General features: G+C 48.7%; 1 protein-coding gene across 1 annotated transcript; it reads right to left on the bottom strand.

Moving 5' to 3' along the window:
- Window positions 1-1,645: 1,645 nt before the first annotated feature.
- NFU1 (NFU1 iron-sulfur cluster scaffold) lies at window positions 1,646-11,036 on the bottom strand. Its single transcript, XM_082298181.1, has 8 exons — window positions 10,975-11,036; window positions 9,421-9,527; window positions 8,443-8,578; window positions 6,618-6,684; window positions 5,717-5,831; window positions 5,458-5,521; window positions 3,112-3,286; window positions 1,646-2,389 (listed from the first exon to the last, which is right to left on the bottom strand). Exons 1-8 carry the CDS (start codon window positions 11,019-11,021, stop codon window positions 2,342-2,344), a joined length of 759 nt encoding a protein of 252 aa, XP_082154307.1. The 5' UTR covers window positions 11,022-11,036; the 3' UTR covers window positions 1,646-2,341.
- Between the last annotated feature and the right edge of the window lie 4,019 nt (window positions 11,037-15,055).

The raw sequence follows: 15,055 nt of genomic DNA on the forward strand, positions 1-15,055 counted from the left end.
GGCCGCGCCCGCCATTGGCCGCGCCGCCGCCGCCCCGCCCGCCCGGCCCGGGACGTGGCAGCCGCTGCCGGAGCCGCGTCCGCCGCGGGCGGGGGGCCGGGCGGACAAAGGGGTTCCGCCTGCCCCGAGGGACCGGCACCGGGCATGGGGCAGCGGAAGCACCACCCGGGACATGGGGATGGGCCCGTTCCCTGAGCGCCCCCGGTGATTCCCAGCCCTGGGGCGGGGGGGGGGAGCCCGTTCCCAGACCCTTCCCCGTAATTCCCAGATACCGGGGGGGGGGGCGGATAGGCCCGTTCCCTGAGCCTCCCCGGCAATTCCCAGCCCCCAGACCCTCGGGGGTGTTGCCCTTTTCCGGACCCTTCCCCAGAATTCCCAGCCCCCAGATCCGAGGCGGGGGGTGCTCGTTCCCAGACCCTTCCCGGTAATTCTCAACCCCAGACAGCCGAGGGGAGATGTTCCCCCCCCCGGTAATTCCCACTGACGCCAGGCAGGAGCAGCACCCACGGGATCATCCCCAGGCCTTTCCGCAGCAGTCAGCGTTTGGAGATCACCGAGTTACGACCCTGAGCGCCCAAGGGCTGCTCCGGGCTCGGGCAGAGAACAAGCGGCCCCGTCAGGCTCCCGGACCCCCCTGGCACGGGGTGCATCCCTCCCCAATCCACGTGGCCTGGCCTCTGGTTTCTTACTCTGTTCTATAACAGCACCTATTCAGAAGCAATAGAAAGAAACCATTAAGATGAATCTGCAAAGCAAACTGGGACAGGCGTAACTGACCAAGGAGTGACATCCGTGCAGCTGGAGAGCTCAGTGATGCTGTCTGTCTGCAACCACCACCGTCAAACCCTGCTTGGAAACTTATTAAAAGCCTAAGGCTACAAAAGAGAGCAATGCCTTAAGAAAAATGACATTCATTCAACTTTGTATTACACCAAAAAGTCAATAAAGAAATATTTCCTTAAAAAGCACAGAAAACAACCACAATGTCAGGACACATAAAAGAACCGGGATGGGGAGTATTTTGAAGTTGCTGCCAGAACCTGGCTGAACACAGAGCAGTGAGAAGGTCACCGGATCTCAGAAACATTAGAAGCCTGCAGCCAGCACACAGCCATCTCCCGGCCTTTCTTCCCCAGTGAGGACACACCGGGACAAGCCAAGGGAGGTATCTCGGGACTGGAGCGTGCAGAGCAGCGCTCTCCCATCCTGCTCTCAGTGCTTCTCTCCCCCGTCACTTGGGAAGGGCTGACTTCACACCCTGATTTTTCTTCCATTTCCCCATCTTCCAGTAGGAACAGAATTCCTGGTCACAAAGCCATCTGCTGAAGCCAGGCACCAGGAAGAAATCATTCCTACCCACAAAAGTAAACACAGCTCCTTGCAAAGCCCCATTTATGTATTTCAATGTCAGAACAACAAATATTTCTCTTCCATAGTGTGCAGGACTGGAAGGAGCCCTGCTCTGCCACGTTGCCCTGCAGACGCAGCCAAGGTACGAGGCCGGAGAGCAAACAGGATGTGGCAGGAGCAGACACAAACACAGTCCCTCCCTCCCTCTGCCATCCTGCACAGGCAGTCCGTGCCCTCCAGCACTGCACCTTCCCCCCATGGTGGAGAATTACACCGAGAAATCAGCTGCTGCATGTTTAAACACACCACTAATGGTGGCTGAACAATTTTACTTCTAAATGAGCTAATTAGTCTCTGTACTTACTGAAGCTGATAAGAATCATTCTTTTCTAACATTTACTTTAGAAGATACGATTTTTATAACAAACGTTTTTTGTTTCTGTTGCTATTGTTTGCACAGTGGTAACTTTCCACAGCCATGGCAGTGTTACATCCTCCAAAATGAACAGTTGATGTTACAGGTTATCTTTCACACACAAAAATTTGATAGGAATCAGCAGCTTTTTAACAAGACTTGATAAAATTAACATTCCTGAAGCTCCCATTTACAGAGTAAGGGCAGAGAGTCCTGTCAGTCCCAGAGTTGGGGGAATAAATATTTAATATTGCTATTGCACAAAAAAAGTCAAGAAACTTATGCCTTTTTTTTTTTCAGTATTGAAGTTTCTGTATGAAAAAACAATACAGAAACACATCACTGTTTTCCGAGCCCACCATTTCTTTGTAAAGACATAGCACAAAGTAGAGCAAAAGATTTTTTTTGTAATACAGGGCATTTAATAAATTAATGGATGAACTGCTTAAACTGGTGGTACATTCTCACTGTAAGTACAACTGTTTTTCTGACAAGGCAGATTTGGTTGTTCCTCAGCACAAAGATGGTTTACATACATGAGGAGGTAAATGCTTATATGGCCACAGATGATGAAGCTCAAGTAGAATTTGCTTCTTTCTCCACGTCATCATCGTCGTCAACAACCTGAAATCAAATCCAGAAGTGGTTTAGATAAACAGTTTAAGCTCTCAGTCCTGCAGGATTTATTACATTAAATCCCTGCTGGGCCCAAGGAGAACAGCAGTTATTCCACACCACTGAACGACAATGGGCTCATGAGGAAGGTAAGAAAAACTGGCAATCCAAAATGCCAGGAGGAAACGTGCTTTAATTATAGGAGCTGGTCAAGTTACCATAAAGGCCATGAAAACAATCACTCCAGAGATCAGGTATTTCATGAGAAAGCCAAAGAATCTGCATTTCAAGGGACAAAGCTCGTTGCTTTTTATGACATCAAGTCACCAAAGCACAAAGGTAACAGCAAACAACTGTGTCCAGCTCTGGGCTCCTCAGTAGAGGAGGGGTGTGGCAGCGAGGGGTCTGTGGGGGGAGTCCAGCGAGGGGTCTCCTCGCTCTCCCACTGCCAATGCAATCAGCCAGCCCTGCCCCAGGGCCACTGCTGCTGCTCAGGCCAGCCTGGCACCCACAGCACCCAGGGCTGCTCCCCAGCCAGGCAGTCCCAGCCCACGGGCTGGTACAGGACCTTGCAGAGCTCTCCATCTTCGCCAAGATACAGCTTCTGACTTGGAAAACCTGCATCTCTACATCCCTGGTTTTCCCTAATTGCCAACCTGTTCCTGCTGGAAAGGGATAAAGGGCTCCTTTTCCACTGAAAAGAAAACATCTGTGATCTCTCCCCAGCCCACCTGTTCGACGCCTTCGACCTCAGGGATGTAGAACTGGAGCATGTTCTGTATCCCGTTCTTGAGGGTGATGACGGAACTGGGGCAGCTGGTGCACGAACCCTGCAGCTTCAGCTGCACAATCCCATCCTCAAAGCCTTTGTAAATAACATCGCCACCATCTTCTTGCACTGTGGGCCTGACGGAACACAATATTCAGCCTAAGGCATGTAGAGCTGAAACATGGATCCTTCCAAAACCCCTCAGTAAAGCAACACTCAATACTCACAAAAACTGTCAAGATAGAGGGATTTAGTCAGTATTTCTCTACAACTACCTGATTCACATTTCCAACAACTCCTACTGTGTTGGACTATCTAACATAGAAACTTTCTCTGTAGGACAGTAGGCAAAACATTATTGCAATGAATGCAGCAGTGTATGAAGGAATCACTGAAATTTTAGGGTGGAGAGTGAATACCCTGGAGCAGAGCTCGATCCAGCCTGCACAGGCACCCTGGCTTGCCTGGAGGCCCTCTCCACATGCAATAATTGCCTCAGTTACTGCCAATACAACAGGGGCATGTACCCCCAACAGGATGCAGCGCAGCTGTCACCTGTGATAAGAAGCCCTGCTTCCATAAATAAATATGCAGTTCTCCACAATTTACGCAGGACAGAAAATAGCTCCAACTATAAAAGCTTAATCCTGCTCAGGGGTGAAGGAACCAGCTCCTGATAAGCTCACCCCAGTGCCGTGAGCATTTCTGCAGCCTGCTCTCCCTTTGCCAGCCACAAATGCCCAGCACTGTAGCTCTGTCCCCATAGCAACATTTTTCCAGACCAAGTTAAAACCATCAAGTTACTCTTAACAGAAGCTCTTTATACTGATTTCCAAAATAACTCTCTGAGAACTACAGTCCTAACAGAAAAATCTGTGAACCTGACACATTTATTAACTCACCACAGCAAATTATCTCCATTCCAGAAGGCCAAGGATCATGATTTAAAATTCCATTTTTCTTACTTGAATTAACTTTCTGACACACTACAGGACCTTTCAGATGTACATTCCCCCCATCCTGCACCTTCTGACAACTTCTCTGCATTTAATTCTGATTTGCTGGACAATAAATGCTCTATGTGTAGCCTGGTTTATGTATAACTTCTGAGAACTACCCTGCTGTAAAATGAAGGAAGATACATCACTGCTGGTATTCTCATCAACAGCTTCTTGGTCCATTGATTGGTACTGGGGGAGGAAATGAAAGAAATGAAAAGGTGGGAAAACCAGAATTTTGGGCAGAAATTCTGTGCCTGTTATGAAAGGCCCCTCGGAAATCAAGGACTGACACACTCCAGCGAGCTTAAACAACCAGGTACCTGGCAGGAGCATGAACATTACTGTCACAGCTTTATACAACTTTATACTTGGCTTCTGGCTTCAACACTTAGCACAGATGTTTGGGAAAATGTTACAGCTTATTTCTACTTTTCTTCCTTTCTCAGGAAAATCAGCCAGCACCATGTGTCAGCTCTGAGATAAACAAATTTTTAAATTAAATGATATCACTTTAAATGCGGCAACTAAAAAAAAAAAGAAATACAAAGGCCCAAGTTCATCATAACTGCTATGATTCTGACCCACAAACAAGTTTCTGGTTCCTGCAGTTTGTGAGCTGGGGAAGATGTCACCATCAGATATCACAAACACATCACACATCTTCCCCTGCATCTCCAATGTCAAGTCACTTATTGCTTTCAGTTTGCTTTGGAAGGCAATTAACGAGCACAGAAATATTCTTCAGGTAAACAACACAATCCACAGCCACTCTTGAGACTTCATTAGTTACCACCAGCTTCTGAATTCAAGCTGTGGTAAAGCACCACTAAAATCACAACGGAATGCAACGACAAAATCCATGGAAGCCCAGCATTTTCCACTAGGAAATTTTCCTTTGGAGTATAAACTGCTTTGGAATACTTGGAAGGGAAGGACAAGAACAATTAAGACAGACATTAATACAGAGGGAAAAAAGTGCCTGTAAAAGCAAAGCCTGTGCTGTTTCCAGCACTTAAAAGCAGCCAGATTAAAACCATGGACCTGTCAAAGGCAGTGTGGAGAGCAAGCCCAGGTCTTGCTCTGAAGTCACTCAGCAAAGAGGACTCTGCTCAGCACAGGAGCTTCAACAGGAAAACCAGAGAGAGTTTTCAACTGAACAGCATTCCCAACTCTGGCCAGTTCTGCGCTCGAACCCCTCCACACCAGGTGCCGAACCATGAAATCACATTCCCAAAGAAAATTGTTCCCTAAATAAACCCAAACCCCAAGACTAACTCACTCATCCAGCAGCAATGCTCCCTGTTCACCTGATTCTTGTATCCAGCAGCTCCTTAATCATCAGTACAACTTCATCATCTTCTTCTGAGGCAGCTTGGGAAAAGAAAAATGTGCAAGTCAGAACACAGAGAATTCCAGGCTGCAAATTCCTGCCTGAGTTCATCTTAACAGGTTTTTTATTTAAATTCTCCTGCATGCTTTTCTGAGGGAGAAGTGGAGGCTCTTCTGGATGGCACAAAAGCTAAACCCAAAGGCAGACCTTGGCCTCTCCCTGAAGATTTGATTTACCTGTGTCTGTCCTAGGTGCCTCATCAGTAACCACAGGTAAGCCAGAGGCAAAGAAATCCATTATAGTTGCATAAATATCTGGTTTCAGTAAGTTCCAGTCCAGGTCTTCACTCTCCTGTGAGAATCAAAAGAGGGGAAAAAAAACCAATGAAAAAGAGTACCTGCCTGCTGCTGCTGAGTTACACAGAGATTCTGATGTTAAAAATACCCTCATGGACTCTCACATTTGATGCACGGGTCGGACTTCATAGTTCTGTCAAGTCCAGCTTTGCCAAAGAAGCTTAGTCAGACTCAATTTGTGACAGTCAAAAGAAAGGTCTCCTTGTCTGCAAGCCAAGCAAGTGCTTTTAAAGCATTAGCTAAAAAGGTGTGGAAGTCTCTAAAATAAGTTATTATTGGACACATATTTTTACCAACTGTTTCAGAGACTCAAGATTATCAATTTACCAATTTATCATTCTCTGAATTGCCCTGCACTCTCACTGCCCAGCTCCTACGTAACCCCTTATCTCTGGTGCCACAGGCCCCACACCTTGTGCAAACACACCTCATCCTGGTCCTACAGCGACTCTGGGACGTGTCCACAGCTCACCCAGCCCCAGTCCTGCTCCACACAGAGCCAACTTCCGAGCTGACCACAGGCACAGGGCCTCAGCCAGTCCAATGCTGAGCATTTCCAAGACCAAAGAATCTACAGCTTCACTGGGAAGCCCCCTCCAGTGCTCAGCCACACACTGCAGTTATTTATTTTCTTTTCTATTAAAGGTAGCTCCCTTCAGTCACTTGTGGACACAGCCTCTGGACCTTGCACCGTGCCTGTCCAAGAGCCTGGCTGGATCTGCTCGATGGCCATTTCCAGACAGCTCATCTTCTAGCACAGCCAAACCTCTGCTCTGCTTACCTTGGTGATTGTGATGAAGTCTGGTCCAAAGAAAACACTTTTAACTCCTTCAACCCGGAATAACTGTCTGTTAAGGAAACAAGAAAAAAAAAAAAAAAGGCAAAAATGCACCCAATCTAATAAATTGAGTTTTAATTTTAACGATTAACAATAAGGTTAATGAAAACACAACAATTGCATCAAAAGAAAAAAAATAATTAAAACTGATGCAGGTAAATACAGTGTAAGGCTGTGGTTTTTGTAATTACGGGGGGAAAAAGGATGTTCTCTTGAAAGACTGGAAAACATCAAAAATGCAATGAATGAAGGAATCAGAAGTCTTACCACAAAAGTATGTGTCCTGGAAAATGATAAAAGTGATTTCACAATACCCACTCGAAAGAATTTCTGCACATGAAACAGCTGTATGTGCACTGAGTGTTTACATCACTAAATCAACTGGATTCTGAAATTACTTAAACTACGGAATTATGCAAGTGCACCAAACCACCTGAAATAAATTAAATTATTCTCTTCCCTCCCTCTCCTCCAGGGAGCTTTTGTTAAATCTTTGGAAAACTAATATTCGCTTTTAAAACAAACAGTCATCCCATTTACAGAAACTGTAACCGGGGTTTAGTGATGCACAGAGCAGGCAGTTTTTCCCATGAACCTGCACAATACACACAACCAAGCTGGTCTGCCCTGCACACACGGCAGCACATACATCATCTTGGATGGAAATGTCTATTTGCAGACAGATGACAACAAAAAGCCACTTTCTGACAGTCGATTTCACTCTGCAACCCGATGCACCTTGGCACAATGAGATCCTACAGCTTCAGCACTCTGCTAACATGCTGTGATGTCCTCAGAAACCTTTCACATTGGATTTATTACTGCAAGTCACGGAGCTCTGCCTGCAAAAATCCTGTTTGCTCTCAAACAGCCCTGCAAGAGACCTCTGCAAACATCAGAACTGCGTGTTTGATAACCCCCCAGCTCCTGGAGGGAATGCCACGGCCAACAGCTTCTGCTTTTGCACAGAATTCTGCCAAGGTGCATAAAGCTGCCTTGGCCTGGCATCTCCAGGGGTAACCCACTGCAGCATTCCTGGGTATCACCCCTGGCCTGAAGCCCTTCCACCCACAGAACACACAGAGTTTGTTTTCAGAGACTGATGTGAAAGCAGTGACACACATGCAAAATGGGTGCTTCCAACTTGTGATGGTGCTCCAAGCCCCTTCTATGCCACAACATATGAACTGATTCTTACTCCAGGTTGTGCATTTGGGTTACTGAAAGCTGCACTCCCAAGACCTGTTACAGATCCAGCCCAAAACAGGGGCCTTTCTTTGAGCAAAGCACGAATCTTCACTGAAGGAAAAATCCACTGGCTTTGAAGTTCAGCCCCAGCACCTGCCAAAGTGAGCTACTGCATTTATTTGAGAGTATTTGGAGGCTATTCACTGACTGTTTCCCAGTTTTGAAGTTACATGATTTCCAAGTAACTACTTGAATGAAGAGTGTTCTGAGGGGAATGAATTTGAGAAATCAGGGCCAGAGGTCTCGCTGACGATGCAACAACTGCTCACAAATACTGACTTGTAACCTCTCTCAATCCAACTGCATGAACCCGACCATGGTGCCTTCTGCCATGCCAGAGCTGTAGGGAATACAGACAACCAACCTTCCCAGCTTTTATCTCAGGCAGCATTAAATCTCAAATCCAAGCAAGCTGCTCCTAAGGAGGAGCAGAATGATCCCAAGCTGTGCTTAAAAGCATCAGTTGTAGACACAGAGCCCAGACCAACCCCCAAACCAATGATGATGTGTTTAATAATACCTTGCTAAAGGTGAGCAATATGCTGCAGCTGGTGTAGAAAACTCCATAGTCCTCGATTCCAGCACTTCCCTTCCTGGAATAAACTTCAAGCTATTTGGATTTGGTGTGTCCTGAGTTTGAATAAACATGCCTCTTACTGGAAAGACAAAAACAAAGAAGAGAAGTAATACAATCAAACCTAAGGAGCTTAAATGAAAGTCAAGTCCTGATTACTCAGCAAGCCCAGGGTGATCCCTCTGCTCCAGAGAACTGCAGCCCGGGCAGCCGTGAGGCTCTAAAACACAACACAAGAGCCTTCAGAGCCACAGAACACTGGCAAACACGGGCACATCATCTCACAGGAGACAGCATGATAAAAGGAACCTTGTCTTAGCTGCTTTTGTTAGCTTTTATTCACTAAAAAGCATCGAGCCGCATGAGACTCTGAAACTAAAATTAAGAAGAAACTTCTGCCTGAGTAGAATCATTTAAATGATATTTCCATCTGTGACTAATTCCATGCAATAGCACCTACAGAATCTTTTTGTCTTAGACTCTTTCTTCTCCAGCATTGAGGGGCAGTTGTTAAATCTGCAAAAGCACAAAGTTTTCTGTGGTACCAAGTTTCACAGGGGTTTTTTTATTTTTCTTCCTTTCCTGAGCACTGCAGCCTATCAAACATGTGGCAGGTACAACAAACTCAATCTCAAATTCAGGGTAACACCAAATTATGGATAATATTAATGGAGAATCCTGTCAATGCACCACACATGGATGCATGTTCAAGAGCAGGAAAATTCAAAAGAGAAAATATTGAAGCTCTGAGAATGAAAAGCTTCACTTGCAGCCTTCCTGGGCTCTATCTGGATGGTCAGCACTGCATTACAACCCACCCAGGAATTGTTACCACTCAGAATGAACAGCAAACTTTCAGCATTGCCATGGGACATAAAAACCCACAACATGCTCATCTGTTAATTTTTAACTGCAGGTATTTACCTGCACGATGCCACACAGCAGATGGAAGAGATGGCTTCTTTTGCAGAAGTTGGTGGAAAGGCTGTCGAGTTGTCAGATTATGATCTTTTAACAGCATATGACAGAACCTAGAGAAAAATAACTTTACTAACAATTTCCAAATTCCACATTTGCACTGTCCCAAAGAAAGAGTACGGCAGATGCTTTTAGCAGCCCTGGGGACTCAGCAAGACACACCTGGGGTGGTGTCATTGGCTCAGACAAAAGTAAAGGGGGGAGAGCAGTGAGGAAAAAGGAAAAAAACATTAAAAGGAAAAGCAAGACAGAGTGATGGGACTAACAGGTTTCAGTTTCACAGCTGTGAATACCTGATTTCTGTAACTGTATGCACAGCCAACAGCATCCGGGTATTTCAAAGCAAAGCGAACATCAGAAAATGAAAACAAAACCCACTTCATGTCACAGACTAATTATTACATACTAAGGATCAATTATTATCTGGTTCCTCTCCTCCTTACCAACTATGAGGGGGGAAAGCTGGTAAACTAAGTGAATACCATCTGCAGGGGCTGTTCTGTAAGAGGCTGGTTCTCTCTGGGGTCATGGGGCAGAACACAAGCACTGCACAGAGGCCCAGAAGCCTCAAGCATGGAACAGGAGAGAAGCTTTGTCTCCTGAAATGAACATCCCTGCCGTGAGGGCAGGACACATGAACACAGAAACGGTCTAAATCGTGTTATTTGTTTGCTTTTGTGGGTTTGGGAGCAGGTAGAAACCACAACAGGATGGGTAAGGAAGGTTCCCCAGAAGTTCGCTTTTCTCCCTTTAGCTAATAATGATTATATCCCATTTTACAGTGCTCAGCACAGAGCAGGTGTGCCCAGTGGCACAGCGTCCCCCTTACTGATTGATCTTGTGCAAATTATGGGGGAGGAATTTCCTCTTATTTCGTGGCCCTGAAGATACAGGAGTGGGGGGGTGTAACAGCTCCTCATTGCCTGATCTTGTGCACACGTGGGGGTGCAGAATTACCCCTCACTGCAGGGTCCTGAGCGGGTGTGTGGGGAATTACCCCTCACTGCAGGGTCCTGAGCGGGTGTGTGGGGAATTACCCCTCACTGCAGGGTCCTGAGCCGGCTACGTGGGGAATTACCCCTCACTGCAGGGTCCTGAGCGGGTGTGTGGGGAATTACCCCTCATTGAAGGATCCTGAGCCGGCTTTGTGGGGCATTACCCCTCACGGCTCTCCCCGGGTGTGCAGGGCTGAGCACTCCTCAGGAGCTGCGTGTCGGGAGGAACTACCAGCTCGGGGCTGGAAAGAGCTGAGAAGGAGAAACCGCCTCTCGCTGCCCGCCATGAAGAAGCGTCACCCCCGTCCGCGGTGGAGAAAGGAAGGGGAAGAGCAAGGAGCACCCGGGGCGGCCCTGGAGGTCGCGGTGCCGCTAACTGCGACACGGCCCCCTTTCAGTCGCGCGGGGAAGGGGCGAGAGGGGCCCCCTCCAGGAATAAGCCGAGCTCCCTCCGGGAGAAAGCCGTGCCGGGGCAGCGGGAGCCGCGGGCCCCGCGGTCACCTACCGCCCGCCCAGCCCCGCCGCCGCGCAGAGCCGCCGCGCCGCCGCCATCTTGGCGCTCCTCGGGGCCGCTCCTTGCCGGCCCGGGCACGGCGGCGCCCCCTGGCGGCAGCGCCTGAGGGGGACAGCGGCCATGGCGGAGGCGGTCGGGACGGAACGGCCACCGGGGCCACCGAGTCCACCGGGGCCAACGAGCCCACCGGGGCCACCGGGCCCACCGGGGCCACCGGGGCCAACGAGCCCGCCGAGCCCACCGGGGCCAACGAGCCCACCGGGGCCACCGAGCCCACCGAGCCCACCGGGGCCACCGAGCCCACCGGGGCCACCGAGCCCAGCCGCTGCCGGCACTGCCAGGGCCGCCACTGCTCCCGGTGTGTTCCCGAGGGTCACATCCACGCGGCCGGTAAATCCCCCCAGGGACGGCCCTGGGCAGCTGTGCCAGGGCTGGGCAGCCCTTTCCAGGAAGGAATTTCCTCACTGTCCACCCTGAGCGTCCCCCGGCCCAGCCTGAGGCCGTTCCCTCTCCTCCTGTGCCCGGGAGCACAGCCCGACCCTCCCTGGCTGCCCCTTCCAATCAGGGAGTTGTGCAGAGCCACAAGGCAGCACAAAGTCTCTCTCAATGGACACTTACACCAAGACAGAAATGAAATTAGGAAGTGCAGCAAAGCCCAAATAATATTTTACACTAACAAAGTCTTGGCAGCTGAATGCTACAGAAAAACACGTTTAATTAGCACACAGTGAGCCTCCACGTCTCCCCGTGGCCCAGATGTCCAGCTGCACCAGCACTGCATTAACACCACTGAGGCTTTGCAGGGAGGGCTCAGGGCTTTGTGCTGCCTGCAGCTGCAGCGCTGCCCTGGATGGGAAGGATTCTCTCTGGAATATAAACTGGATATAAACCGAAATATCCTCTGCTTAAAGCAGCAAGATCAGTTTGACTTTACAGCTGCCAGATAAAAGAGCAGGGCCAGACTCAGTTCAGCACTTAGGTAGGAAGAACTCATTAAAACCCAGATTCCCTGTATGCAGCAGAAGTATTTTCCACGGGGAGGGGAGAAGGAAGGCACAATGGAGACGGTGGTTGTCATCAGATACAGTTTTAATAAAATATACATAAGTTTACAAGTGGAACATTTCTTCATGATTACCAGGAACAGATGATCCCAACCGGAGTGCAAAACTTGAGCCAGGATCTGCCAGGCAGAGGTGCCAGGGGGACAGGGAGAACGCAGCCCTTGGGACACAAGTCACTGTGGGGCACTGTGAGTCGCTGTGGGGACCACGCACACTCCCAGCTCCACGTGGACACAAAGGAGTTTCTCCCATCAGACTCAGTGTGTAGGATGCATCCCACACCAGAGCCAGCCCCCTGCCCTCCCACCCCATCCCTCTGGAAGCAAGGGATCAGGAACACTGGATCACATTCTCCCTCTAACTTCACAGGGAGTATTTCTAGGTGTGTGTGAGGGTATTTACCCACCTACAACAGAAACTACAGGCCGTGGGTTATTTCTAGAAACACTAATGCAGCTGATCAGGTTTCAGGAATGTGTTTCAGAACTGGAACAGGATTTCACTGTCACGATACTACTGTAAAAATGCTTTGGGGTCTGTCAGTGTGCTCAAAGGCATCGATTAAACACCGTGAGGAAAGAAACAAAAACCCACAAATATTCAACTCCCCAACACAAAAGTCTTTGGTGGAAGCTGAGTTAAAGTAACCGATTACCACTTTGGAGTGATTGAGTTCAGCAATTAAGCAGATCTCACCCGGTTTTGCTGCGTTGCACTGAGGACACCTCAGGCCTTGTCGCCAGTGCTCATGTGGGGTCGGGGTCACGAGCTCTGCGTCACCGAGTGCTCCACGTACATCACAGCCCGGGTGTGCACTGGCTCCGGGAGGCTGAAGTGTAACCCTGACAGGCTCTGACTGGTGCTGAGCTGGCTGAAGGGAGAGGGGACACGGGGACAGCCCCCAAAGCCCTGCAGCAGCTGGGGAGAACAGACCCCTCCCAGCCTGGCCCAACGTCACGGCAGTGAGCACAGATCCAACTGCTTGTTTCACAAACAGAAACTCTGATTAATCACCTTGGAAGAGACTTTAGTGCCTTCAGTGGGTGAGAACCAAGAGCCAGTCCCTCTCCCAGCAGGAATCCGGGATTGTCGCAGGGACGTGAAAACACTCTGTGCACGAGGACCCAGGGCAGTGAACACCATTTACCTACAGCATTACGGAAGACATGAAACCAGTGGTTCTTTTCAGAACACTGATTTCAAAACACCCCACTGCGTCTGTATAAATCTTACTTCATTAAGATCACTGATTGTGTGGCAAATAATTAGCATGATTCTTCCCCATTCATTAAAACAGTAAGCTTTAGAGGCTATGGAAATGAAATTTCCACTTATAACTCATCACACTGAGGCTGCAGCAGTGGTAGTGCAGGATTAGGAGGAACACAGGCTGGAAACGAGAAGGGTATCGGAGTAACAGGCATTGAAACTGAGTTTTCTGACCATAACCAGAAGACCAATTACTTTATGAGTCACATGCAGAGATACAAACGAGCTGCCTCCACCCCCAGAAAAGATTTAAAAGCGTTTAAGCACTGGATGTGTCTGGCAGGATCGTGAGCTCTGGGGCACAGTTAACCTGCTCTTCGTGTAAAGTGTCTGAAGGACAGAAAAGCTGCCAAAATGCCAGCTGGAAATTCAGCCTGATCTAAGGCGGGCAGGGCTGGAGTTGAGCCCACACACCTCAGCGCACCTTCCCTTCCTCCGAGCATGAAGGGACAGGCTGATGCTCCTCCAGCATCAGCTCTGTGGGACCTGTGGTACTGACAGAAGCTTCACAGAATTATTCAGAAGCAATTTTTCAAGTAAAAATGAAGAAAAGGAAGGAGAATCTGAATCCAGTGAGCAGAGGTAACACCTTGAACCCACATGGTTCACACAAGGTACCTGCTCACTCCAGCAAAGCACCTCCCTGTTCCACAGGTTCATCCCACAGCACCAAGGCCTGACTTCCCTTCCAGCAGCTTCTGAGCAAATTCAGCAGCTCAAGTGCAGCTCCTGGTTCAGTGTGGCTGCGACACAGGCTGGTGTTGGAACAAGTCTGGGCCCTCACACTCACTCTCCTTGAATTCACAGTTTGCTGTCACAGTCATTCTCTATGTCTCTCACTGATCCCATCCAGCAACAAATGACTTGGGGGAACAGATACTTAAAACAAAAACCACCTTTCGGGTGTGTATTTACACAGAAAACTAAACAACAAAACATAATAACAGCATCAGCGTTGCCCCAGAAACTTCTTTACAGTACTTCTGTTTTCAAGAGGTGGTGATGGAGGACAGAAAGCCCCATAACCACCACTATGCACCAATATTTATTAACTCCGAGTGCAGCCGCGCAGGGCAGGAGGGTCCCAGCTCCACGAGCTCCCCCGACCTGGGCTCGGCTGGTCACTGTTCACCAGCAACTTGTGGGAGCCAACGTGGCCTCCCTGCATTCCAGAATTCTCCCTCCCCACCCCAAGACTCTAAGAACTCAGTCCAAGCTTTTCCCTCTCCCTCCCAGGCAATCCCCACATCCAGCAGAACACTTGGCTCGTCTCTTGCAACTGGAAATATTTTGGAAGGGAACTGAATTAAGGGAAGGGAAAGGGAACACAGAGCAGCTGGGGTTTCTTTCCAAGACATTGTTCCACTAGATGAGGCCTGATGAGTTTAACATCTCAACAGACTGGGAATAACACAGAAGATACACAAAAGATAACAGCCAGCAACGGCAATTAAAGGCCATCAAAGGAACATCAACTCCACACAACACCCCTGGCATGGTCGGAGACACCTGGCCTGGGAAAGGAGAGATAAGAATGAGGACCTGATTAACATCGGAGGCAGAGAGAGATCTGTACCCAATAGGAAACCAAGTACTAAGAACTACGTAACCTGGAACCAATGAACATCGAACCAATGAGTTTCTATGGCGTTTTGACTGTATAAAATATGTGCAAAATCTCGTAAAACTCATGTGTCATAGAATGATTTTCTCTACACACCCGGGCTATGTGTGGATGA

This window comes from Coloeus monedula (assembly GCF_965178545.1).
Source record: "Coloeus monedula genome assembly, chromosome: 28".
Lineage (NCBI taxonomy): Eukaryota > Metazoa > Chordata > Aves > Passeriformes > Corvidae > Coloeus > Coloeus monedula.

What these genes read in the sequence shown, in the direction of transcription:
- NFU1 (XM_082298181.1), bottom strand. Translation starts at nt 11,021, where the DNA reads ATGGCGGCGGCGCGGCGGCTCTGCGCGGCGGCGGGGCTGGGCGGGCG. An exon ending in TGCTGTGTGGCATCGTGCAG is followed by an intron (nt 8,579 to 9,420) that starts GTAAATACCTGC and finishes TTGTCTTTCCAG; the next exon opens with TAAGAGGCATGTTTATTCAA. An exon ending in GGCACCTAGGACAGACACAG is followed by an intron (nt 5,522 to 5,716) that starts GTAAATCAAATC and finishes TCTTTTCCCAAG; the next exon opens with CTGCCTCAGAAGAAGATGAT.